The sequence below is a fragment of the Amblyomma americanum genome, chromosome 2, assembly GCF_052857255.1.
Source record: "Amblyomma americanum isolate KBUSLIRL-KWMA chromosome 2, ASM5285725v1, whole genome shotgun sequence".
Lineage (NCBI taxonomy): Eukaryota > Metazoa > Arthropoda > Arachnida > Ixodida > Ixodidae > Amblyomma > Amblyomma americanum.
Genome location: NC_135498.1, coordinates 217,829,287 through 217,856,465, shown reverse-complemented (window position 1 = coordinate 217,856,465; position 27,179 = coordinate 217,829,287). Strand labels below are relative to the sequence as shown.

The window sequence follows — 27,179 nt, the reverse complement described above, 5'->3', positions numbered from 1 at the left end:
TTTACTTTTAAAGAATGATGTGCGATTATTGTGCCGATCAGGAGTCTCGCGCGATATCACCGGGTTTAGGCGTGTAATAATTTACGCCAAGGTGTATGCGCAGATGGGGTGCCGATCCTTGTTTCTCCCGAGGACGCCGGCGTGCAGGTGGTGACAGCTCAGCCTGAGGCGCCGACTGGGCGAGTGCCGCTCGAACCGGCAGCGCCGGTTAACGGCGGGGACGCGCTGGAGCGCTGCTGGACGCCCGACAGGACAAAGTTCCTGATTGAACTTGTCAAAGTAAGTACTTCCCGGTCCTATAATTACAATGTGGCAATGGCACGTAACACCGGGGCAGGGAACGCGGCACCCGGCGGTGATCATGCGCGCACACGTATACATATACATACACGCGTACGCGTTGGCATATGCCCGCTGCAGCTAGAGCATACATGGCAGTTAACATTAATGCACTGTGCTATTAGTCGCGATGGGTACGATCCTGATACGAACAAAAGTACGTTCACAACATAAATGTCCCTCGCCCTACGCGGTTTTCAATATGTCGTCACCGCGACTTTTTCTTTTACTTCCATGGCGATTTCAAATTATAAGGCGATTATAAGAAATGAAAAGTAGGGACTGACGCAGCTGCGTGGTTGCTGTAGGGAAATCATTTATATATACATATATATATATATATATATATATATATATATATATATATATATATATAGCACACAGGTATTGACTACTATTTACGGGACAGTTAGGGTCTGAAGAACCTTCCACATACTGCAGCTTTCATAAAGATTCATGTGTAGTAATTAAAATGCCTTACATGTCCTGTAAAAAGTCACTAGCATTGTATATAGCAGCCATGAATTTGTATATCTGCTAATTATAGAAAACAGACAAAATTTGCATGAAAGATATAGAGTTATTTGTTATTTAATTGAGCCTTGCAAATAGCAGTTGGCCTAAATCATTCACACCACAATCATGCAATTAAGTGTGCCTGAACTGAACACAGATGTGCATGCATTTCTAATAAGCAGCAGGATAACAGGCATGAAACAACATATTTCATGCAAGTCGCAAGTCAGGTTACATAGTGTTATGTACACAATTACCAGTCTTGCTTTCTCCCTTTCTGCATCTCGCAAACAGAGCAAGCTACAAAACCCTGCGTTCAAAACGAGGAAAGCAATGTGGGAGGATGTGGGCGACATCACTGAGGGACCGCTTTCAAGGCACAGGTGTCACCCTGCTCCAGGCCGAGAACAAGTGGAAGACGCTGGAGCGGGCGTACAAGCGTGTAAAATATCACAACAGCAGATCTGGTCACCAGCACAGAACTTGTGATCATGAAGAGTAAGTATGCAGAATAAATGAACCTCACAAAAAGCAGCTAGGTGCCCAAGTAACCGCATATATTTTATTGTTGTACTCAATTCACCCTTCCCTCATCCACAGGTCATATATCACTGCATCATTAGATTTTGAATTGAATTCATCGCATAATCAATTAGCTCACGCCATTTGATTAATCATTAAAGCATTGCAGGAGTACTGTTTGAAGGTCCAGTTGGCGTGTCAAGGTTGAAACACACACAAAAAAGGGAACAAGTGAAAGAACAAGTAAGATGAAAACTGGAGGTAACTGCCATCTGATTTATTGTAATAACGCCCATTCTTTGTGCACACGACTGCACCATTATTGAGCAAGAAACAGAGAGGGCTTGAAACATGCACCGAACAAAATAAATACAATCATTTTATGTCAGCAAATTATCTATAACCACTTGGTTTAAAACTAAATCAGCATAAGCCCACTTCTTTGTTCGCACTGAGATACACACGGTGCCCAAGGTTACCTGTAAGCAGCTGTTTTCATGTGGAAGCTCGGCTTCATGATTTCTACATTCAAATTTGTGTTCTTTTGATGAACTGCGTTCTTTCATAGTTGGGCTGACACCTGCAAGTGGGCCATCGGGTGCCATCTGGAATTATCCAGCAACAAATGCTGTCCTTGCTGTCTCACTAAACCTCTGTAATTATACAAGCAATATTACAAGCGTAGAGCCTGTCAATGAGGCAACTAAAACAATCAAGCATGCAAATCATTAGTTCGGTATATTTTGGTGCAAGGAACGTGAGCAACAAAACCATCTTTATTTGCAGCTCAGTGTGTGCACATGTATCTTAGACTAAAAAAGCACGAGGATTGCCGCAATTCGACTGTCATATTGATTCAGATGTGACCTTCACTGTATGCTGCAATCGATGCATGTACATGCTTACATTATACTCTTGAAGAACTCACAGCCAATATGCCATTTATGAAGCACTGACAGCAAGTTATGTAATGCATGGCTTATTCTTGTGTTTCTTGATCTTGGCATATGCAGGGAGCTGGCTGAAATCCTCGAGCCGCAGCACCACATTCAGCCATGCTTTGTGGCAGGGCCTGGGCAGGCGAGGACAAGCTCAAAGTGAGGCACCATTTATTGTCCTCTTTTCGGTGGTGTCCACAGCTTTCTTCAGTTAACAAAAAACACAGAGTCCCGCCACATTTTTAAGGGCAAAAGGTATGAGGCTGAATCGTTGCAAAGAATTCACTGTGCTTAGTAATCAGAGCTGTTAATTGTGCCTCACTGCAAAGAACATAGTGCTGGCTTAGGACAGGAAAGAAAATGTCATACAGGCTCCGCGCACCACTGCAAATAAATTTTCCACAAAACTATAGCTTTCCTTTTTTGTCGCATAGCATATGAATTCACGAAAAGGGCTCTGGGCATCACAGCAAATAGGCAGGCCAGTCTCACAGAGTAAGTCAGTGCTGTGCTGAAGGCAGTACGTGCTCTCCAAAATATGGGAATAACTCCACTATATGAAACAAAAGATGCAGCTCAATGTAACAACAGCCCTGTCATATGGAGAGGTTTTTTTTTTTGCAATGAGCAGGAGCAATGAACTGTACACACATGACTGGCTCAGCCTGTGCTGTACCGCTTGCTTGATTCCTGATGTATACAAAACAAAGATGTACTGCGACCACGGTTATGTACTGATGTTTTGTGGTGAATAGCAGTTTTGTCTTCCACTTTCCCTAGTTTGGACGAGGATCCCCTACCGGGACCAAGTAACAGCCAGCAGGCACCATGCAATGAGGGAGGGCGACCCCCGGCGAGGAAACGGACCCGGCGCATGGCAGACGCAGTGGCAGAAAGCTTTGCTGCAATAGCAGCAAAACTTGACGAAAGCAGACACCAGCGACATCGCGAGAAAATGGAAGCACAAAGAGAAAAGCTTGCTTTACTAGAGAGGCTTGTGTGCGCTGTAAAAAAAAACAGCTGGAGCCACTAAGGACAGCACTGGCAACATATAGTGTCGATATTAGTTCATCTGATGCACATTTCTTAATTTAAAGCAAAGCTCCACTTCCTCTATAACTGTTTCCTGTATTGTTTACCTTACTTATGTGTTTACTTATGCATTTACTTATGTGTTTTACATCAGCTATATTGTTTTAGGTTACATTATAAAGTTTACCTATTTGGCATGACAACACAAACAGTGATGAAAGAAACTTGTACACCTGCGAACAAATTAATACGCACCACGATTTGGCGCCCAGAAACTTCTGACCTGTTTGCAATGAACATTGATGGGTATTTCGATTCGATCCTGGGATTTCCACCCAGAACGCCGTGATCAGTATCGGAATGCTTAAGGCAGTGAGAAGTCATAGTGGGAAATTATGCTGCTTGTGCTTAAGGGTAGTGCCCCTGTTTAATTTAATTCTCAGCGCGCAACCTGTGTCGAGGTTGACTGCTCATGATGGCACACTAAAGCTTTCACCTTCTTAGCACGTAAGCAGCCTGAAGTACCTGCCGATTTTTTTACCTTTTGTAATCACCATACCATCGTCCGTTTCTGGCGTTACTACAACAGCTGTTTTAGACTAAATGCATCATGGCCTCCAAGTTAGGAACAGCCTCTTGCATGCAACATCCTTCAGGAATGACTTTAGTGTCAGTTCAGATAAGTGCAACACAACTGGAATGATTCGAAGCCATTTTAATTCAAGTTTCTCCTTACAGCCATCACTACAAAGTAGTATGTGCCGCATAAACAACCTGCAACAATTACCTGGCAGTGTACAAACAAGCTACCAAGGAAAACTTTTTCACTGAGAGCTACTTGTCATGTCACACGTATATACAAACATTATGCACAAACATTATGTACAAACACTATGAAGAATTGCATACGAGTATGCGCTGTGTAAACAACCTATAAGTGTACAAACAAGCCACGAAGAACTTTACGAGCAAGAGCTAGTTGTCATGTACATTATTTACAAACACTATTTACAAACAATGCAAGGAATTGCAAATGAGTATGTGCTGTGTACCTACCCATATGTACAAACTAGTCACCAAGAACTTTAGGAGCAACAGTTATAGTTGTCATGTCGTCCATATTGACAAACATGATGTACAAATATAATGTGAAGAATTGCATATGTGTATGCATTCTGTACCTGCCACAAACAAGCTACGGAGAACTTTCTGAGTGAGGGCTAGTCGTCATCTCACATGTGTATAGAAACACTATGCACAAATACTATGAACTGTAAATGAGTACTATTTATGCGAATAAAACCTGTCAGTGAGGAAACAAGCACTGACAAAACTTTGTGCCACTACTGTACAGCAACAAACAATGCAGTGAAATAAATAAAGCATTTTACAGAGACTGCGCTATGTCATCCCGAAACTTGCTTGGGCAAGATGAAATGTCACCATCCTCTCCAACATTACTGACATCCAGCCCTTGACTGGGCAATTCATCATTTTCATCGTCATCATTGGATTCTGTGCACATGTTGTGCAAGACGCAGGAGCCAATAATAATTAAGACAATTTGTTTAAGAGATCGTGAATGTACATATAAAAGTCGCCTAAAACGGTTCTTCAGAAGGCCAAACGCCCCTTCCACAATGACCCGCTGCTGACTGTGGACACTGTTGAAACCCTCCTCGTAGTTCTTGCTTGGAACCCGACCGCGGCGGCTGCGTTTTTATGGAGGAAAAACGCTAAGGCGCCCGTGTGCTGTGCGATGTCAGTGCAAGTTAAAGATCCCCAGGTGGTCGAAATTATTCCGGAGCCCTCCACTACGGCACCTATTCTTCCTTTCTTCTTTCACTCCCTCCTTTATCCCTTCCCTTACGGCGCGGTTCAGGTGTCCAAAGATATATGAGACAGATACTGCGCCATTTCCTTTCCCCCAAAAAACCAATTATTATTATTATTGTAAGGGGTAAGCAGCCATGGCTGCAGGGGGTATGCCGAGTCACCAAGAAGGTATCCACCTGCACGTTATTGGTAGTGCCAGCTATAGTAGAAGCCATAAATTTGTGAATTGATCGCATGACTGCAGACATTGCGGCTCCTTTTTCAGAAAATATTGCAGCATATGACAAGTGAAACCAGCTCACCAAATGGCACAGCATGCATATGTTAACATATAAGGTACACTTTCAGGATTTAATTTAAATTTAATTAAAAATGAGAAATGTGCCGCAGTATAATGCTTGACCAACACATCAGAAAATGTGAACAGGAAGAAATGGAAGCCAATTCCATGCAGTTTAAACCAGTTTTCAATTACATTTCGAACTGCACGCAGTTACGATTTTTTATTGTTGAATTAAGAAGTGCGACGGCCAAACATATGCTGCGATCACATGCTGCAAACATGCTGCGATCAGGAATCATACTGATCATGCATGTTTTGTGCTTCGATGTTAAATATTAAGGCAATTAAATATACATGCGAAATTACCTTCGCACTTTTCCGACGCCTCTTCGTAAAAGAAGCTGTTCTGCAGCACTCGCGCATCATGCGCGGAACCCGGGAAACCAGCAAAAACGTCAATGAACTTCTTGTTTTCATTGCAGATGCCCTGCAGGACTACAGAATGATACTTCTTCCTGTTGTAGTGCGAGTGCTCAGACTTCGCAGGCTTCGGAATTTCTATATGGCACCGGTCGATGCACCCGATGACGTTAGGTAATCCTTGCCTGCCGCTCTTCGTGGTCGCCAGAGCTCTGAATTCTTCCTTACTTCGTTCGCGCTCGGCTGGCGTGGGCCATCGAATGATCTCCGCCGAGATACTGAAGAGGAATTCCAGCAGCCGATTTAGGCACACCTCTACAGATGACTCGGCGACGTCGAACTTGTCGGCGATATGGTTGACGGTCATCTGAGTTGCCAGGTATGTGAGACCAATCAACATCGTCTTCTCTGCTGTTATCTGTGGCCTTCCATGCTCGCCTCTTGGATAATACGGTGACGCCTCGAAACGGTCGGTCAGGTTGCGGGCTGTCTCGCGGGTGAGCCGGAAGAGTCGTCGAAACTCGGTGGCCAAGTACCGCGGAACAACGCTCTCTACGTGAAGAGGGACACGGTTCCTGTCCAATCTCAACAGAAGCAAGGATGCTTCATGCATCAGAATAACTGCTTCATCATCACTTTCGTCCTCTGACGAAGAAGACGAGTCGCAAAAAAACTCAGCAGATATCGCGTAGACGCGCTCCATATTCAGGTAATGCAGACGACACAAGCTGCGGTGAGCTTCGCGTTACAGAGAAATGACCTAGGTGGTTTTAGCACTTCTTTGCTATCGTAACCACGACAGAATATAATTTTTTTTACTAACGAACTGTTTATCCATTTCAATAGTATCACATTACGATCTAAATTTGTAGTCGTTGTAGTCTGCTCGCGCAGACGACGCCGCTCAGTGTCACGCTATTGGCTGGCGCTCGGACGGACGAGTGCAGCGCCCTTACGTCATAACTTTAGCCCCGCCCTCCACTCGCCTACACTAGCCTGCACGAAGTGTAGGTTGAAAAAATAACCCCGTTATTTCAACCCATGACGTCGCATCCGGTTTGAAGCAAAGACGTCACATCTGGCAAATTTTTTGCTGTTTGAGCCATGTTTGAGGCGAGCCGAGCATTGCTTTCAGTAGCATTATGGCCGGTCGACGAAAAGAGCGCGCGATCGTGTTGCACGTGAGTAATTTGTTCTTGCTATCTTTTGGTATGCACATACTGAGTGATTGTCCGTTATCTGACACTCAGCATTCCGTTGTCAACTTCCTTGCGCCCGAATATTTTGTGTTAGCAGATAACCCAGGACTAGCGCTGAGCCCGCTTGCCCGGCAGTGGACCCAAAGGCTCGGAGGGAAAGACTCGTCTGTTTTTTCGTAAGTTCTGCTCAAAAGCTCTGTGCAGTTCAACAGAAAAGAGCTTGCGCTGAGCGTGTTTTATACCTTTTGTCAATCCAGCCCAATGGAACTCATGGTCATGTAAAACACGCATAATTACCAACTTTTGCGTGCTCCCGAAAAAAGGCGGGAAACTTTTGACAACAGTCCAGTTGAACTAACCGTTTGTGCGATGAGTTTTGTACGCGGTTCGATTTTTTGTGGCCCCGCGGCTGGGAAAGTGTAGAGTGTTGAATTAATGCTGCCCTTTACAGTTGTGTTCTGCTGTTACAATTCGCTTTCTAAAACAGGTGCAAAAATTGCGGCGAGATAAGCGATTACGCTTTGGTGCCTGCAGCGCGAAACATGTTCTTTTAAATTCATATTTATTTCAGAAAACAGGACTTTAAAAACTGACTGGCAGTTTTGTGGTATGCACGGACCTTCCCGATTCCTGCTTCGAGTCCGGCGTTGGCTTGCTGGCGCAGAGGCTGAACAAATGGGACGTTAAAATGCTGAGGCAGCAAAAGCTCTGAGGCGCCACAAGGTGAGCCCTCAACCTTCTGTGAGAATTTTAAAATGAGTGCTGTGCCACCTGCGCCGAGCATCGGTTTTACGTGGGAAAGGTGCTTGGACCCAGGTAGCCAACTAGAATGGAGCGCATTAGGCAGCTGGAGAAGCAAGCTTAATTTTAAAGCCTCTAAGCTTAAGACGTTTTTACAGCTGATGGTGTAAAGAGCCCTTAAAGAGATGAACATTGTGGGCAATGTGCTTGATGTCCTTTGACTGTTTGGAAGATTGTGAGGTGCATAAAGCTCACAAGGCACTGTTGCAGTGTGTGACAGGTCATTGTGGTGATATTAGAAGAAGACAGTGCAGCACAATGGGACAGAGAAAAGGAGCACACAGGATAGGCGCTTGTCCTGTGTGCTTTTCTCTGTGCCATTGTGCTGTGCTATGTCTTCTAATATGCTATACGAACAAGCCCAAACTACAACTTCGTTAAGATTGGTCATTATAGGTTTCTTTGATTTGGCTGCACTCTCTGCACTAGTTCTGTGAAGTTCCGCGGTGGTGCCGGCAGCGTGCAACAACAGCTCAGGCAGTTCAAATGCAGCTTGGCACTGGACGCTTCCAAAACGAATGGTCGAGTGCAGGCCCGATTGTCCAATAGCTTTACTGTCGTCAAGAAATTGCAACCAACTGCATGCCGCCGACACCAACAACGACCAAAATCCTGAAACACTTGGAAGAATTTTCAATTAGCAAATTGCAATGAAGTTTTACCATGAACCTGCTCTAGGAAATGGTCGTTTCACAGAAAGAAAAAAAAATCGTTGCATGTATACACAGAGGCGAGTTACGAATTAGCGCTGAAATGCTGCCCGTGCGACTCGACTTGACCGCTCAGGTTTTCATTATGACTCCACAAACAGTCACTCACCTCCTCTATGTGTAGGTCGAAGAAGCAGAGAACGTATGGTACAAGCTATTTAATGAAATGGTGACAGTTATTTGCTGAAAGGTTATGGCTTATGGGGGTTTAACGTCCCAAACCAACTCAAGCTATGAGGGACGCCGTAGTGAAGGGCTCCGGAAATTTTGACCACCTGGTGTTCTTTAAGGGAGCATAGACACCTAACTTTTGGGTGCGTGGTTTCTTCTTTCTAATGTAATGATGCCACTGCGGTGGCTCAGTGGTTATGGGGCTTGGCTGCTGACCCGAAAGACGTGGGTTCGATCCCGGCCGCGGCGGTTGAATTTTAATGGAGGCGAAATTCTAGAGGCCCATGTACTGTGTGATGTCAGTGCACGTTAAAGAACCCCAGGAGGTCGAAATTTCCAGAGCCCTTCACTACAGTGTCCCTCATAGCCTTAGTCGCTTTGGGACATTAAACCCCCATAAACCAAGCCAATCTTTTTTTGTAATGAGGTGTAAGGCATTATTATACACGGATTACCACGTGGTATGCTCCTATGGCTGCTAAATAATTTATAACTGAATTTCTTTCTTGTGCTGTTTCAGTTTCACTAGCTGAAAGATGACTGTGACCTTAAAGAGAGGTTGTAGGTCATGTGAGGCGTGAAAAACTGCAATATAATTGGTGCTTCTACATTTGTTGTCATTCCTGCTCTTGAGGAAGGCTGGCTTCAGTGCTGCAGTAAATGAAAACGATTAAGCAGCAATTATATCGCAGTTTTTCTCTGCCTCATATGACCTAAAACCTCTCTTTGACGTCACAGCTCTCATTCGGCTGTTGAAACCGAAACAGCATGACAGAAATATTCTATTATAAATTATTTAGCGGTTGTAGGCGAATACCACATGGTGATTCATGCATAGTAGTGTCTTCCGCATCATTATAAAGAAGAAAATATGCCACCAAAATTAGGTCTCTATGCTCCCTTAACGTGCACTGGCATCGCACAGTACACGGGCCCCTAGAATTTCGCCTCCATTAAAATTCGACCACCGCGGCCAGGATGAAACCCGTGACCCGAAAGACGCGGGTTCGATGCTGGCCGCAGCAGTCGAATTTCAATGGAGGCGAAATTCTAGAGGCCCGTGTATTGTGATGTCAGTGCATGGTAAAGAACCCCAGGTGGTCGAAATTTCCAGAGCCCTTCGCTATGGCGTCCCTCACAGCCTGAGTCACTTTGGGACGGTAAACCCCCATAAACCATAAAGCTTTCAACAAAGAACTGTCATCATTTCATTAAATAACTAGTGCCATACCTCTCCCGCTTGTTCGACCTACACATGGACACCGCCGTATTGCTGCACCGCAGCTGCGCTTCCATTTCGGCAAGTGCAAGCCAGCCTAGAACTCTTGCTGCACTTCTTGAATTAGTGCAGAAAGTGCAGCCAAATGGAAGAGACCTTATGATTATGTGGCTATTTCCTTTGCATTGGGTGGGCGACAGTTTTTGTCCTAGCCATTACATAGAAAGAACAAACAAAAAGGAAACGTGGAAACATTCACTATTAAGACAACAGCTTTCACCTACAGACCCCAAATGAACAAAGCCTGCCTGTATAGTGAACAAAACAGCTAGGCTGTCACGGATCTAGCAAATTATAATTTTTTGAAAGTGGGCCTCCTGCTGTGAAACTGGCAATGTTTGTGCCCCTAGAGACAAGCAGTGGCGAGAGGCGAGAAGCCACAGACGAATGTATGTAGGACAGGGAGCTGAACGAGGAAGTAGTTCCCATAATTGAAGAATACATGGAAAGACAAGGACGAGACATGTTTATGTTCTTCCTTCTGTGTTTGTCGTTTTGTTTTCACAAGTTAGGAGTAGATGTTTGTTGTAGTTTCACTTTTTTAGGAAAATGGGGAGAGGATTGTTCATCTTGAGACATGTAGCCCAATAGACAGAGCACAGGAGTGACTCACACAACATTAGTCTTTGTGTTTTGTTCCTACTGTTCTGTGTGCAAGATTTTTGGTGGCCACTTCAGGGAGCGTTTGCCCAGAGCTTGTGGTGATTGCTTAATGGCGCTTGGTCCCAAGAACCGTACAGTTAACCAATTGCCCTTGTGCCTCTTGGTGAGAAAATCTGAGAGGTCAAAATGACAATTTACCATAGCTGTAAACAGTAATGAGCTGGATGTATTGCCTAAGAGAAACGAGGTCATCTGCTTGACAGTAGTAAGAATTTTGGGTTGGTTAGAGCATAGATGGCTTAACACCATCTTCCATATCTTAATAGATGTGGCATTGTTGGCATGTGTAATTAAAAATTTGTTTCAATGTGTGTGGCTGGTGAGCTGTCAGCTCTGGCATGACGAAGTTGTAAGCTCAACCAGAAGTACCTGTGCTGTTTGAGCTCAGGGCAAGAGCTTTGAGCAAGACCGCTGCACTACGTCCTTGTTGTACATTTGGCTTTCATGGTACTCCAACTTCCTCCTTCCCCCACCTGTGTTAGGAATGTCGCCATGGGGCCGAGCGAAAGTGGTGGGGTGTAATTAGAGCAGTGGCATGGCCATAAGGTCCATCCGAACAGCACTGCGTAAGACTTGTTTGCTGGATTGGTCCCGCAGTCAGAACTGGGGTGAGTTATGAGTGGGCCACTGTGGAATAAGACAGTAGAGCAGTGGAAAACATGCCACGAATGGTGGAGAGCTATAGTTTGGAGGCAACCTTTGATGCCTTTGTTGCCATTGTGGTCAAAGTTATCTGTGCAACCATCAAGGGCAGCACCTGTTCTGAATGCATCGCATAGCAATAACAAACTAACAAGAATAAAAGCGCAACAACACGACACAAAGAAGGAGGAAACCGACAGGACAGGCGCTAACTTGCAACACTTTACTGTCTTCATAAACCGCCGCGTATATATCAACCACAGGGGCGGGCGGGCGGGGGGGGGGGGGGGGGGTAAAGACAGATAGGGGGGGAACACGGTTGAAAGCACGTGCGTAGAAAACTCGAATATGGCACAAGAACATGTGATTCCGCAGATACTATGCCATATCTAAAAACTGACATTCTTTTTTATACATCACGATCGACGGGGTGCTAACACATGCACTCCCACTCTTACATATTCTGTGCGCTTCCATCAATTCGCGTGCGATCGTGTCTTTACTTTTGCAGATTACACTTGTTTCCAGAAGTTTTGCTCCACATGCCTTCTTTCTTCCTTCTTCTTCTTTCCAGCAATCCTTACAGTGAATCGGTAGATTTGACTCGGTCCCATTCTTTAATGACAGACTGTGTTCTCTTAAACGGTCATTAATACATCGCCCCGTTTGGCCGATGTAAGTTTTACCACACGTCAGTGGGATGCTATACACAACTCCAACCGCACAATCTACAAAAACATAGCAATACATCAGAGCTTCAATTTTATAGTTGGATCATGGGCCTTACTGCAGGAGGTGTATGAATCGGTTCAGATTTCACATTGACACGCATCAAATTCAGCAACGTTAGTACTCACAGGTACAGTAAAACCTCGTTAAGGCATACCTCGCGGCACTGTGGAAAACTGTGTGCAATGCGGCAATATTGTCACGAAGACGACGAAGCTGGCAGTGGTATGGGAACGGAAAGGTCACGTTATAGGCCAGCGGCCATTAAAATCATCTCACTGCCATCATTCATCGCCGCTTATTATTCGGCTGGTCGCCACTTAACATTTGGTGTGAGATGCGGGGTATCATCCCCATCCTGGTCCTGGATCTTCAGAGTCCTCCGCCTGCCGTTATCATCGGCCGTGTGCACCTGGTTCGCCCTGCTGTGCCCAGCCCGCCGAACCTGAACCGACCTCGCCGCTCACCCCATTCCCGGCCCCCGCCCTGACCACAAGGCATGTTGACATGACAACGCTGCCGCGACCCGAGACACCGCCCACACGTGAGGACACCGCCCCCCTGCCCATGCCATTCGGTGCATTCAAGGGCTTCGTCCGTCGGCTACTGGCGACCTGTGTCCCGGAAGCTTCGTCTACCAGGATTCATTCACACATCTTTCATCGTGGCGGCCAGCACTCCCCCCCCCCCCCCCCCCCCCCCCCCATGCAATTTCTGTTGTACCATCCTCCTCTGAACCCATCTCCACTGAGCCGTCTCTCTGTCGGTGTCTTCTATTCACTATCGGGACAATCGCTCGGCAGCCCCAGGTAGTCTCACTAAAACGACGAAGCTGGCATCATTGTAGAGAAGAAAACATGCCACCAAAGTTACGTGTATATATTCCTTTAACACGCAGAAAACCAAATGGAAAATGCTCTTGGCCATTCCCTCCAATGCAAATGCTGTGTTGTGTATAATATTGTTACGTGGTGGCCGTCCAAAGAGTGAGGCGCGATGAACGATAGCATAGATATAATTTAATGGCCGTTGGCCTAGCGCGACTGCTCTGTAACGCACCACAGCCAGCTTCGCCGTCTTTGTCACAATATTCCTTTTTCTCATGGACATTGTCACATGTAGGGAACTGGGTGGTGTGTCATTGTTTGCGTAAGTACTTAAGGACAATAAGAAGTTCCCTAGGCAGCTGCTGACCACACACCATACGTGGCAAAATTACTTTTGAAAAGTAATTAAATTTTATTGCTAATTCATTTCCTAGAAATCATAGAAGTAATTAAATTACATTACAAATTACTGGTCTCAAAAAGTAACGACATTACATTGCAATTACCTGCCTTAAGTAATGAAAATTACTTAGTTTTGATGCTAAAATGTTGCACATTGGTCATGGTTTGTGGAAAATTTCGAGTTTTTTGTTTGCACTGCCACTGAGCTTGAAAATGGGTATTGGAAATTTTGCCCCTCTTTACTCAATTTGAACAGCCACTTTGCTGATGTAGATGATCTTTCTCATATCACTCTTCAATCAGAAGTACATCATTCAACGTGTAATATCTTCCCACCATCCTGATTTTGAAGAATTTGTCATCCGCATAAACAGCCGGAGTACATTGACTGCTTATCCACGCATCATCCCAGAAGTGCACAGGGGTGCAGAGAAGCTGCCAGTTCTGCTGATGTTCAATTGATTTGTTCTGCAGGCAAGTTGGTGGAAATAAATTGCATGTCACTGGGACGTTGTTGCCTTTGTTGCCCTTGAGTTAGAAATAGGGCCTCAAATGAGGCCATAAAAAACCGACAACTCACGACCAACTTTCTTAGACGTGTCAGTTAAGATTTCTTGTCAGTGCGGCGATGTCAAAGTACTTGCTCAAGCACTCGCAGTGCATCCGTGCGAAGGTGCCATATGGCATGCCTTGGTCATGGCGCTCTTCTGGTGGCCATGCAATGCGTTTGTGTGTGAGACCGTATGCAGTGCAGGAAGATGCGTAGCAGTCCTGTGACTGATATGCAGACTTTTCACAAAGGCAGTGCTGGCACCTGCGCGCACATCACCTCTCGTCTGCGTACGCTGCTTCCCTGGGGTGCTGGCTATTACTGGTTGCGCACTTTTAAGGCAAGAGCCTTAAGTGGCACTTTAATGCGATACCCGGCTATGTTGTGGATGTACAGGAAAAGTGGTTCACAACCTCCAGCAAAGAGAAAAATTTCTTCCGAGGGTGCAGAGAATTGAACCAAGGGCCTTCAGACTGTGAGGTGATCGCGCAACCCATTGGCCACAAAACCGTGTTGCTTCGTGGCTAGTAATGATTCATTTAATGTGTTGCCCTATGACTGTATGCTAATGAGTAGGTGTGTCACTAGAAAGAAAGGAAACAATACAAATTAAAAAATGAATGTTTTTCGCTTTCAAAGCATGGAAGTAGTCTCTAGTGCCCTCCGTAATTTATTCTATCTTTGGGAGTCGCCGCTGTGGCTCATTGGTTATATGGTGCTCGGCTGCTGACCCAAAAGACTGGTGTGATCCCGGCCTCTGCAGTCTCATTTCGGTGGAGGTGTATTGCTATAGGCCCCTGTACTGTGTGATGTCAGTGCACTTTAAAGAACCCCAGGTGGTCAAAATTCCCGGAGCCCTTCACTATGGCATCCCTCATAGCCTGAGTTGCTTTGGGACGTTAAACCTCATAAACCAAACTAAACCAAAGCGAATCTTTGTAGCATTTTTTAGGACATGTTCAGAAAATTTGGGACATTAAACCCCCATATACCCTACCTTTGCTTTGTATATGCTCATCTCCACAAACGTGAGGTCGAAGCATAGCAGATGCGAGGAGAAGCATGGACTCGGTATGCAGCAAAAGTAATATTGCTAGTAATTAATTACTTTTCCGTGAAATTACTGCTTGAAAGTAGTTCATTACATTACTAAATTTCCAGGCCACAAAAGTAATGAAATACATTAGAAATTACCGAGAAAAGTAATTTAATTACAGTAATTTAATTGCTGGCTAGTCTGCCACGCACACTGCTTTTCAATGAATGCGAAATCCTGACATGATAGCTTCTGCAAATGGTACGAAACAAGGCCTTTTGCATTTTTAAGGCAAAGGTTTGTGCCACCTTCCCTTTTATTTTTTTGTCTCACCCCCCCCCCCTCCTTTTCTCCCTTCATATTTTTTTTTGATGTTATGAATGCAATGTTTTAGCAACAAGCTTGAATTAACCTCTATGAAAAAATTTTTTGCTTGTCTGCACGTGACTGTCTCTATGTTCAGGTTTTGCGCCATTTCCTAGTCCCTGGCATTTATTGGCACTTTCACTTCATTAAAACCTTCGTGAATGTGCTGGCACAAATTTTGAAAAGTTCCTTTTCTAGTGCTTGCAAGTTGTTTCCATATTTTTGTTTTCCATGGGGGTGAAGTTTCATGGCATGTCCAGTCCGTCAAATATTTCTTACTGTTCTCAGATACTTTGTCCCGTTACACTTGTGCATTGTGGAAGAGCCGCAGCTGCTCTTAAGATGCTTTGTGTCTTTGCCTTTGTGCAGGGCAGCAGCGGCGTCTTCTCCGCAATGCTCAAATGCATGTGGGCAAAGCATCCAAAAATGATGACTAGCTTGGCTGGCATTTTCTCTTGGTATCTGAATGCATCATATGGTCAGAATTTGGCAAAATTATGGACATGTATGCCAGGGAATCGTTTCAAAAAGTTATCCAGGATTTGTATTGTGAATAAAAATAGCACAACACGCATAATTTTTGGTTTCGTGATACTGCAGATTACACGAATCAAGAACAGAACAGCAAGGCTCTACTGTGTTTCTTGGAAGGGCTGTGACGGTTTTAAAGGGTGTCTAGCAACCTAGAATTGTCAAGAGGAATTTTGTTTACCTGGAAAATCGGGGAGTTGTGAGGGATACCATCAAGAAAGTGGTCAAGTCTAGGAAAACGATGGACTGAAATTAACGCAGAAGTCTGCTGCGAGTTTTAACGATACTGTGAGTGTCCAGCACACGGTCCGTTGTTATTGACATGACATATTTTTGCTTGTAATGAGTATTAGGCATGGCAGCCTGTCTGTTTTAGCTGTCTTTTTCTTGTCTTCAATTAAGTGAGCATTGTATATACTGGTTGGTTCTGTACAGGTTGCCACACTCCTCAATAAATTTGGTCTCGTGCATATCAATAGACACAGCTACGTTCAAAAGTATTTTTTTGTGGAATAAGCCATAGTCATAGTAATGTGCAGAATTCATGCACTTTCAGTATGCTGATGCGAGGTGCCACGTCACCCCAGTGTGGCATCAAAATCGATCTGTAAATCTTGCTCTCAGGCCTCGTCAATCTTGTAGGCTATTGCAGAAACAAACAAATAGAGGCTAGTTGCTCTGCGGTTCGAGCTGTGATGACGAGGTCGTATCAAGCTGTTACTTTTTGTGGAAATCGCTTGATGCTTGTCCTGTGTCATTGCTGCTATCAAAAGGGATGCCAGAGTGTACCTTCATTGGAAATGCAGTAAAAGGCAGTGCTTCTCAGTGATGAGCAAACCAACCTTTGTCAGCCCTCTTGTTCAAGGGTTCCTTCTTGAAAGCCTGAAGTATTCTTTTGCAGTACAATGAGCAGTGTATGGAGCCCCTGAAAGCATGCAGAGTGTTCCGTTTAGAAATTTTCCAGAATTTTCTCAAAGTAGAGTTGTTTGTTTCTTTTGTGAAAGCACATGTAATGTCAGCACATATGGCCACCACTCTTATGAACCATTAAAAGAAAGCAAAAACTTGTGAGCATAATTTTAACAAACTTCCAAATCTAAGACTCCGGATCACCCAGGCACTTTTCATCTAGTGAGAAGGGAAACAGCTGCTGAAATTCCTGCATTGATTCCTTGTTGAAATGTGCCAGCATCTGTGGGTCCGTTACGGCCAGGGATTCCAGTGTGGTGAAACCCATACACAAGAGTTAAGCGCCCCATGTCCCGTCAAGAATGCTGCATCTGGGGCAGCATTCCACAGCTGGAAGTGTCACAAGGGAGTGTGGAAGAGGTCGTCTTGTTAATGCTCTCACTTTTGTTGTATCTTAAGCTGCTGTTCATAGATTTTTTGTGTCATTGATGTTTCTCAACAATGCCACATCACGTCATGCGCCTTTTCAGTGTCTGAACTGTGACAAGAGCATCTCCACCACAGCTGTGGCCTCGTGCTTAAATGCTCGCCTCGGCTACAGTAGGTCGTGGGTACGATTCCCACGGCCTCCGGTCCACCAGCCAATTAATCCAATAGGAACAGGCGGTCCCCCGGCCTAGTGCTCGGCTCTCCAGGGGTGCACTGCGTGGGAAGGACAGCCTGCGCCTCAAAATTCCCGTCAAATGCGGGCACAAAAACGTCTCCACGTGGTCAAAAACCCGCAGTCCAAAACTCTCGCCTTGTGCCAGTTGCAAAACTTACGTTCACTTCTCTAGCCTCAAGAGAGATGTGCCATAGCTCTCTCCGCTCACAAACCGCCTTCGAGCAAAGTGCAGCGGTATTTGCTTGCTACCGTTGTGGCTGGCTCACACGCATCGGCAGGTGTGCATGACGGGTTAAAAAAAAAGATGGGCTTCTACCGCACGAGGTGGATTTAGGGTTGCTTGACGGCGGAACTTATCTGATCCGTCAAGGCAACGGTTTGGTCGAAGACCCTTCTCCCAAGCATCTCACCCTGGATGAGCCGAGCACCATGGCAGGTAAATCTTAAAACCGGTGGGCACCCGGCGGCACTGGCAATTGAACACAGCACCTCCCGAATGTGAGGCGGATGCTCTACCTGTCAGCGCTGTGTATCGTCCTTTCTTGTCCTCTGGCCTTGTGCCGTTGCGCTGTTTCACTGGAAATCATGTCAGACCAACGTGCCCATGAGTTATTGTTGCACAAGGCCACGCTTCGGTGCTATGATCTTCGCCAAAAGGCTGAGAAATGAAAAGCCGAAAGACTGTCGTTCGGCAGCTTACAAAGTCAAGCTGTCATGTTTTTTCCTGAACACAGTTATGGCTCAGACTAATTGTACCATTCTACATGATTTTCCCTCATTCATTGAGATGCTCAATAAGCTTTAGGATGCGATGAATTGTGAAGAGGAATGAAATGTTTCTTTTCATCACTGCATTTTGTGGAAACATGTTTGTATTGTAATTTCAAATATCTGTTTTATAATTCAAATATCTGTTTCAAATATAATTTCAAATATCTGTTTTATAATGACCAGGGTTGCTGCTCTTCCTCAGGAGGGACTTCATAATGCACCCCAACACTCAGAAACCGAAATCGCTCAGTATAAATAATGCAATAATATTTAATGTGCATATTTGAATTGCGGAGCATGCATCACGCACCGGGTGGGAGTATGCAATGTTTGAAACTAAGAACACTCCAACCAAAAATTTGATGTCTCTGCCCCTTTAAGGTTTTGGGTTTAGCATATGGAGCTTGTGACCACCTGTGTGCCAGTGTCAGAAGCCTTTCAGAAACCCTTTCGTTGTTTGTCTCGACTTTTTATTCATTCTTGGTCTCTGCCTTGTACACACTTCTTTTTGTGTGTGGTTTCTCTGGCACATCTTGAACAATGTTCCTTTTATCCTTTTTTTTAAGGATCTTTCTAATGCCCATACGCAAAGCCACTACAGGAGTGCGTGGGCTGCTGCTGTAGCCTGTTGGGAGATGTCCTTATCTTTTTTCTCTCATATGCATTCCATTTTTTGTGTATTTGTTTGTGGGTTTCTCTCTTAGTGGTTTATTAATTGCATTTTATTGTTTTGAGCTTGCATACTTTTTTCTCTTTTCATGGCATCCAACCCTGTGTATGACTGACACTAGTGGAGGGAATGCAGCAGCCGACCTTGCATGGCACGGCATTCTCTGGTCCAAGGCACCTATTCCCCGTTCCAGGCTACTGGCTCAAGATTGTGCCCACAAGTCTGCACCTTGGCCTACAGGCAGAGTTGCATTAGGCCCACGTCGGCCAGGACTTCCTTGCCAAATAAAGTATTCCTACCGACGCGCCTTGTCAGTAATTGATGAAGCGTGTGAATAAATGAGTACCAACTTCGTTGGCCATATAGAACAACCGTGTTACAAAGCAGTTTTTTTTTTTAAGACCATACCCAGCCACCACATTGTTTCCTCTGAGTAACCTACTCATCTTTGAGGTAAGTGCTTGCCGTGTGTGTCGCATCACAGTCTGAAGTGTTGCTGTAGAACCGCATATTGCCTTCCTGTTTATGCCATTGCAGCAGAAAATTCTCCATAAAGTTAATGAAAAACAAGAAATTTCGCCAACATACTGCTTTGAGACAACTGCTAAATGGGTGCTGAAGCCCAGTGAACATTGTAATTGAGGCCCTTTGAATTGAATGTTCTTTGTAGGTATTTTACAAAGGCAAGATAACAGCCCTAGTAGTGCTACTGGGATTGCAACTCGCTGCAAACGAGGCGGATTCTGTAGCACTGGGCTCTTGCTGGCAGTTTTCGAAATTCGCATTACCCGAAACTGCACTGTAAAAGCATAAAGAAAACGATGTCTTCCTCGGTAATTCATGCCACGCAACATGACATGGAAACCATCACATGGCCAGTTTATCCATTGCCTTCAGGTTCAAGACATCTGCCAGTTTCTATATGGTAGCTTCAGACTGTTGCACTGGAAAATTACATTTCTCTTGAAGGCATTTTTTGAGCAGGAATTGCGTTTACCCTGGTTTTCGTGATTTATGTTTCGGGCGCACAAACTGGGTAATGTCAGGCTTTGCTAACAAGAGGCCCTAAATATTCGCTAAATTTGATTTATAATCTCTGATTGTTGTGACCTATCTTTTCTCAAGCAGAAGTGGTCTGAGCTAGGTGGCTGAGTGAATTCGCATCACCTGTTAATGCCAGTTTAATTTTTTCTTTTCTCAGCTGCTGAGGGCCATTATTGCCAGAGGGGTATGTAAGGTGTGTACTGTAGACAGACAGGGAGATCGCTTAATTCAAACCGGCGGTATTTACAAACTGGCACTTCGCTCCCGTCAAAATCGCATATTTCAGTGCAACCAAGCTGCCGGTAATATAAGCATACGCAAGGCCGTACAGCTTACCTGTCCTGATCGATGAAGCATGGCAATGCAGCGTGCTGCATACGGCCATCGTGGAGAACCGCTCGTCTACTACCCCTGTCACACGGTGCTTTCGAAGTGCAGTTTCTCCAGCTGCGCTCCTGTTTCTGCCACGACGTGGGACCAGTTTATCTTAGTGTATGCGGGGCCTATCGAGTGGAAGCTATGAGGCGCCGCTGACAGTGCTGATGAGCGGTCGCATAAGAATGAAAAGACCCGTACGAACCCCTCTGGTCGGGCTCTCTTTATTCCGAACTCTGTGTAAAGAACTATTTTTCGGTCCCCTTACCCTTTGTTTCTAATCAGCATAGTTTGAACAAATTTTCGGTCACTTAATAGTTTGAAGTATCGAGGCGTCGAATGGCTGACCGTTGGTACGTGACCATATATATATTTCCCACCCATGGTGTGCGCACAATTTGTCCCTAAACGTAATGATCGTTGGATATATTGTCTTCATCTTCAAAAGACTTGTCGAAAATCTCAAAATTTTATTATAGCGACAAATTTATATATTAGACTGCTCTAAGGGAGCACGGCTACAAAACCACCGCCGCACACACGCGTTCACTCTTGGCGCTCTTAATTCACTTCCAATAGATTGACCGAAACTTTGAGCTATAAAAGCGAGCACAAAACAACGAGAATTCACTGTGTGAGCGTGTGTTTGAGGAAGGATCGCGCATAAAAGGTTTTACCACCTAACGTACTGATCATAGTGCTTGCATGCGGCACAGCGAAACAGTGATATCGATATGAGATGGAATTCCGCATCTGGCGCTCCTAGCCCTCGCAATGAAAAGAGGCAGGATTAATTTTTCCATTTGCAAAACAAACATCTAGTAGAACCCGCTGCTACGTTCGCGGTTGCTGCGTTTTTCCCGGTACGTTTTTTTTTTTTCATATGAGCCAGGTAGTCCAGTTGCCACAGAAGCCCCTACAACTGAAACTCGATCGCCTATATCTGTTACATAATGCAATTGTTTCTCTCGTCGTACGTCGCGAAAGTCATCTCATGATGGTAGTTTATACCGTCCCGGAATTCGTTCAATGCGCGCGTAATGGCGACGCCGGCCAGAAAAAGCGATACTATACACGTACTCTATATAGGCACTTGTTCGCCGCTGCGTTCGGCGACTTCTGGAAGCACCCAGGCCAACGCCAGCACACTTACAGATCATGTGATTTTTTGTGCGTCTGTACAAAAACGAAACTATGCCGCGGCAGACTGCACAAACAGCGCTGCACGAAATGCGCTTGCGTGGGTTCGCTCCGACAATTTTGTTTCTGCCATCCGCTTTATTCTTGTCGCCTGCACCTTAAAATACAGAATTTCTAGATTCCAATACAGCGATGATTCTATGGGATTTTTAATGCGGCCACCGCGATAACAGCAAAGAAGCGCGCACGTACCGCATCTTCGCACGCTCCAGGCATGCTCCCTCTTCATTGCTAAATACCTTCCACAGACAGCTGCTCAGGCTAACCGGGACTCGTCGCAGTGCATTTCTGAAGGACGGTATTTGCTTATGTCAGCTTTGTCCCCCTTTCCCTTATATATCGTGTTCATTCTACTTGATCGCCATAGGATGTGCCCAGTGTTTCCCACAAATCATCTTGAATAACGTTGCCGTAGGCTCGCCTGATATCCAAAAATGCTAGCCATAGGGGCCTGTGTTCCTTTTCAGCAATCTCTATATAATGCGTCAATGAAAACATTGTCCTAGCTCCAACCTCCTCTGTTTCCGGAACAGTGTGTAGCTCCCCTAGCACCCCCTCGTTCTCCATCCAAGCCTGCAGTCTGTTCTTTATAATCTGCATCACCACTTTATAAACCACACAATTCACTGTTATGGGACGGTATTTGCTTATGTCAGCTTTGTCCCCTTTTCCCCTATATATCAAGTTCATTCTGCTTGATCGCCATTTATCCACTATCATTTTGTTCACTAACTCTATTAATGTTTGCTTGGATTTTGGTCCTAACTTCTTTATTAACATAATCGGAATACCATCTGGTCCTGTCGATGTGCCACTAGCAGCCTTCTTTTCTTGTCGTAACGCGAGCGCTTGGTTGCGCTCTGCGGAGGGCCACTGCGTCCGACACGGCTGCGCATCGAAGCGAAGTGGCAGATGACGCGAAGCGCCACGCCCAGGTCCAACTTCTGCGCCACTCGACTGCGATGAGTGGCCGTATCGGAAGCAGTGGTCCTCCAGAGATTGCAGCCACGCACTCGCGTGTTCAGGGTGGACGACCCTGTACGTATGGGACCGCTGCTCGCTTCGACCGACGGATGCCTCGGGGACTGCAGAACCACCGTGCCTGATCCTATTTCTGACCATTGCCACACGTTGTAAAGAATTCACATTACTAACTTGCCTATACTCTGCGCAAATCAAGACGACAGCTGGGAACGGATGAGCGCACATATGGCCACTCGAACAACCCATATATTACGCAAAATGAAAGCGTATTTTCATACGGTCAATTACGACAAGATTTTCCTGAGAAAGCTTCGAAAAGACTTTCATTTTTCTGGAGCGCCTTCGAAGGCACATGCACTACACAACTGCGAGCACACAAACCACAAAAGCGTCCTTTCACAACGAATGTGCCACACAACACGTCCAGAGCATCCAGAGGCCGACCAAACAAGCAAGCGATGCAACACGCCCGCATGACCGCGATCCACAAATCACAAATGACGCCAAGCCAATCTATAATCCATGGGTGAAAATAACGCTTTCCCCCAAAACCAATTATTATTATTATTATTATTATTATTATTATTATTATTATTATTATTATTATTATTATTATTATTATTATTATTATTATTACGACCTGGTCGGAATAACGATTTGGCTTGGCTTTCCGTTATTTTCACCAGGTCGAAATAACGCATCTTAGTGAAAAACAGCGCACAAGCAAACACAGACAGAAAGAAGGGGACAAGCGCTTGTCCCCTTCTTTCTGTCTGTGTTTGCTTGTGCGCTGTTTTTCACTAAGATGCAAAACCAACTAGCCCATTCAGCTGCTTTACGAAATAACGCCGGCCCTCCCTACCCCCTCTCAGGCTCGGCCGAAGCCGAAGCCCGATCAGGAGGAGAGGCCGTCGGCTGAGGACGGTGTACCTGATGCTTCACGGCCTCAGCCGCCATGCGGGTTGCTTTGCGCTGCGCGTTGGGGTCCTCGCTCCGCAGCAGCGCCTCCCAGGCTTCGAAACTAATTATGTCTTGTTTAGCCCTTGGTGAGCTAAGACATTCCCAAGTAATGTGGTTTAGCGTACCCCTTGCCCCACAGTCGATGCATTTTTCGTCATCTGGGTTATTAGCAATTTTGGCTGGCGATAAGTATACCCCTGCCTGGATCCTCCTCCAGATGTAAGCCTCTTTGTGACTAAGGGATACGTCCGGAGGAGGGTACACTATTCTTTCTAATTTGTAATTATCCGTAATTTCCTTGTATGTGATTGGGGCATCCTTAAGATTATTGCAAATGGGTTGCTCCGCTGCTGCCCGGATGTAGGTTACTCGGGCTAGCAGGTGAGCGGCCTCGTTACCAGCTATTTCCTCATGTGCTGGTATCCAGAATAGTGCAGCGAACCTGTTTTGGCATGCTGTCACGAATGCGTTTGGCTTCCCAAGAGACCAAGCCCTTACTAAAATTTCTGACAGCGGACTTACTGTCGCAAAGAATGTATCCTGCATTAGATCCTGCCAGGGCGGGCGCCACCGCCACTTCTTCAGCAGTTTCTGGGTTCTGACTGAGGCTGTGATCAGGAGTTTCCACTGACGGTCTACAACGGCCGAAACCGCAGCCGCCTTTGGTCCCCCAGCGGCATCTACGTATGCTACCTCCTCGGCAGGCAGCTCTCTGAACTTTTTAACCATAGCCTTGGCCCTATGTTGTCTTCTATCTTTGTTGAACTGTGGGTGCATGTTTTTCAATATGGGGGGAATTTTGATTTTGGACCTGACGTAGAGAGGTATCTCTAGCTTGCCTTCTATTTTGCTGTCAGGCTCTACCCCCACCCATGCCATAATTTTCCTACCTGTCCGGGTTTTGCTAAGTCGCTCAAGCTGTGAAATTCTAACTGCTTCCTTAAGCTCCGCCCATGTGTTATGAACCCCCCTTTTTTCAAGTTCTTCAGCGGAGGTATTTACGGGTAGACTGAGGGCTCTTTTTACACTTTTCCTAATGATTATATTCAGTCTGTCTACCTCCCCTTTGTTAAGTTCCACGTACGGGCTGGCGTAGCAGATCCTGCTTGTGATGAAGGCCTGCGTGAGCCTGAGCAAGTTACGCTCTTTCAACCCCCTTCCTTTGGTGGCTATCCTTCTGATTAACCCTGCTATCTTATCTGTATACTGCTCTAGTTTCTTTATTGTGCTAGCGTTATTGCCTTTGGAATTGATGAAGAAACCAAGGATTCTGATTTCCTCAACTTTGGGAACCTTGCGCCCCTCAACTATGATGTTTATGTCCGGCTTAGGTCCGTATATGCCTTTGGTGTACACTAGTACCTCTGATTTCTGAGGAGAGCAGGCTAGCCCTCTCACTTTGGAATATTCAGCAATGATGTCCGCAGCTTGCTGTAGCTTATCTCTGGCCGCGAATGTACCAGGTTCGCTGATCTAAAGATTTATATCATCTGCGTACAAGCTGAATTTGAGGTCGCTAATTTTGTTGAGGAGGGGTGGGAGCCCTCTCATTGCTATATTGAAAAGAAATAGGGATAGTACTGCCCCTTGTGGCGTACCAGACCCCCCTATTTTGATTGGTGCTGACTTTGCATCCTGAAACTTCAGTATCGCTTCCCTGTCTGTGAGGAAGTCTTTTATGTAGTTGTATGTTCGTAGGCCTAGGTTTGCTTCCTGTATGCCTCGAAGTATAGCTCCATGCCTAACATCAAATGCCTTAGTTAGGTCTAGGCCTGAGATAACTTTCAACTCATGTGAACGGTTCTTGAGGATATCCTGCTCTAGTCTTAGCATTATATCCTGAGTGCTTAACCCTGACCTGAAGCCAACCATCTCATATGGCCATTTGTTATTGGCCTGGAAAGTCTGTTTAGCACTACATGCTCCATTACCTTACCCACGCAGGATGTAAGGGAGATTGGTCGCAAACAATTGAGTTCCTCTGGTTTCCCCGGTTTTGGTATAAATACTACATCTGCCTGTTTCCAGGCTTTGGGAATCTTTCCGGTTTTCCATGCTTTCCCAATGTAGGCCGTGAGGTTCGTGACGGATGCATTACCGAGGTTTTTAAGTACCTGGTTACGAATCCCATCTGAGCCGGGTGCTGACTTCGTTTTTAGATTGCATAAAGCAGCACGCACCTCCGCTTCCGTAATTGTTGCATCCAGCTCCGGGTTGTCCTCGCCACCATATTCGGGCAGGTCCAGCTGGTTCCTGGTTGATATATATTTCTGCGAGACGCTCGCACAGTTGTTCATCTGTGCCGCTGAAACTATGTTTGACTTTCGTTTGTCTAACTCTTGCTTCTGATTTGATTTTGTCTGGGTCTAATAAATGTCGAATTATATTCCACGTCTTTGCGAGACTCATTCCCTTTTCCATCTGGTCACAAGCGCTTAGCCAGTTTTGCTCGCATACCTGAAAGGCATGCTTTTCTATTTCCCTGTTAAGTCTGCTTAAGCCCCTGGTTATCCTCCTGTCTTTCTTATTTTTCCTTTTCCTCTCCTCGAAAGTCGCTTTCCGCTTAAAAAGATTGAGGAGTCGGCTTTCCACGTTTTGTGGGGCGTCCTTGTCCTCTACTTCAACTGTAGTGTCCTCTACGTGTTTCTTCAGCAGGGTGGTCCACTCTTATATATCGGTTATGCTACCCATGTGCTCTGCTTCCCTTAGGGCCCTAAATTTATCCCACTCTGTGATGGTTGGATTCTTATATTTCCTCACCGTGATGCCCTTTCCTAATGAGAAGGATATGATGCTGTGGTCCCTACCTAGGGTTTGCCCTGTGGTGGCCCAGGTTGCCTTAGTAATGTTTCTGCTGAGGGTGAGGTCCGGAGAAGTATCCACCTGGCCACCTGTTCCTTCTCTCGTTGGCGTGCAGGGATCGTTATGCAGTGTGATTCCCAGGTATTGGATAAATTCTAGCAATTTCCTACCCTTGGGATTTGCCTGCTTGTAGCCCTACTCCGGATGTGCCGCGTTAAAATCCCCCATAATGACTAAGGGATAGCTTCCTTCGAATTTGATTGCCTCCTTAAAAGTGGCTTCTAAGTTGAATTTTTGCCTTGGGTTGCTGTAAACGTTATGAAGAAAAATGCTTTTGAAATCCCGCCTTCCGGTGATTATTTCTACCAGGACGGAGTGTGTTCCTTCGGACTCTATGTCGTGTTTTATGACAGCCAGATTCTTTTTAACCAAGGTGGCCACCCAGGAGTCCATCTTCCCGTTTCCGTAGAATTCATATCCCTCTATCGTCGCCCCTGTTTTCGATGTTTCCTGTATGGCCATGGCTATGGGTTCAACACCGCTCATCTTTACGTACTGCTGCAGTAGCGCTCGTTTCCTGGCAAAGCCTCTGCAGTTCCACTGCCACAGAGCTTTAAGCTCCGGGCTTCCCTTGGGATTGCCGTGATTGAGTTTCGCTGCCATTGTGTTCGTTTAAGAACTCCTGTATCCAAGCAATTTTGGCCCTTAGGCCCTTTGGCCCTTAGGCTTTGGAGCGCAGCCGAGAACGCTTGCATTTTTTCCGTCATGTCTCTCATCTGTTCCTGAAAAATCTTAAAATATTCCCCGTGTTCCTCAATTTCCTTTGCCTGATCTCTGACTGGGTCCAAGTCTCCCCCTTTCCTCTTTAGCGGCAGGGGTCGGGCCTCATCTTGTTCCATGCTATCAGCTGCCACGGCTCGTACCAGGCCTGTCACAGTGTTTTTCCTAACTACCGGCATCTTGGCTGCCGCCGCGGCATCCTGGAGAGCCTTGCCGTTAGAGATTTGA

The 27,179-nt window shown here is 45.6% G+C and overlaps 1 protein-coding gene and 1 long non-coding RNA gene across 3 annotated transcripts; both read left to right on the top strand.

Moving 5' to 3' along the window:
- Nucleotides 1–119: 119 nt before the first annotated feature.
- Nucleotides 120–5,228, top strand: LOC144119465 (uncharacterized). The gene is made up of 4 exons (XM_077652068.1): nucleotides 120–279; nucleotides 1,150–1,353; nucleotides 2,391–2,474; nucleotides 3,096–5,228. The coding sequence occupies exons 2-4, from the start codon at nucleotides 1,199–1,201 to the stop codon at nucleotides 3,346–3,348; spliced, it is 492 nt and encodes a 163-aa protein (XP_077508194.1). The 5' UTR covers nucleotides 120–279; nucleotides 1,150–1,198; the 3' UTR covers nucleotides 3,349–5,228.
- Nucleotides 5,229–7,003: 1,775 nt separating this feature from the next.
- LOC144119464 (uncharacterized) lies at nucleotides 7,004–19,108 on the top strand. 2 transcript variants are annotated; one of them, XR_013312376.1, is made up of 4 exons: nucleotides 7,004–7,067; nucleotides 7,183–7,261; nucleotides 7,657–7,808; nucleotides 18,928–19,108. It is a non-coding gene; the product is annotated as an uncharacterized LOC144119464 (long non-coding RNA). The 2 variants fall into 2 exon arrangements; XR_013312377.1 differs by having other exon boundaries at nucleotides 7,039–7,067; nucleotides 7,180–7,261.
- The last annotated feature ends 8,071 nt before the right edge of the window (nucleotides 19,109–27,179 follow it).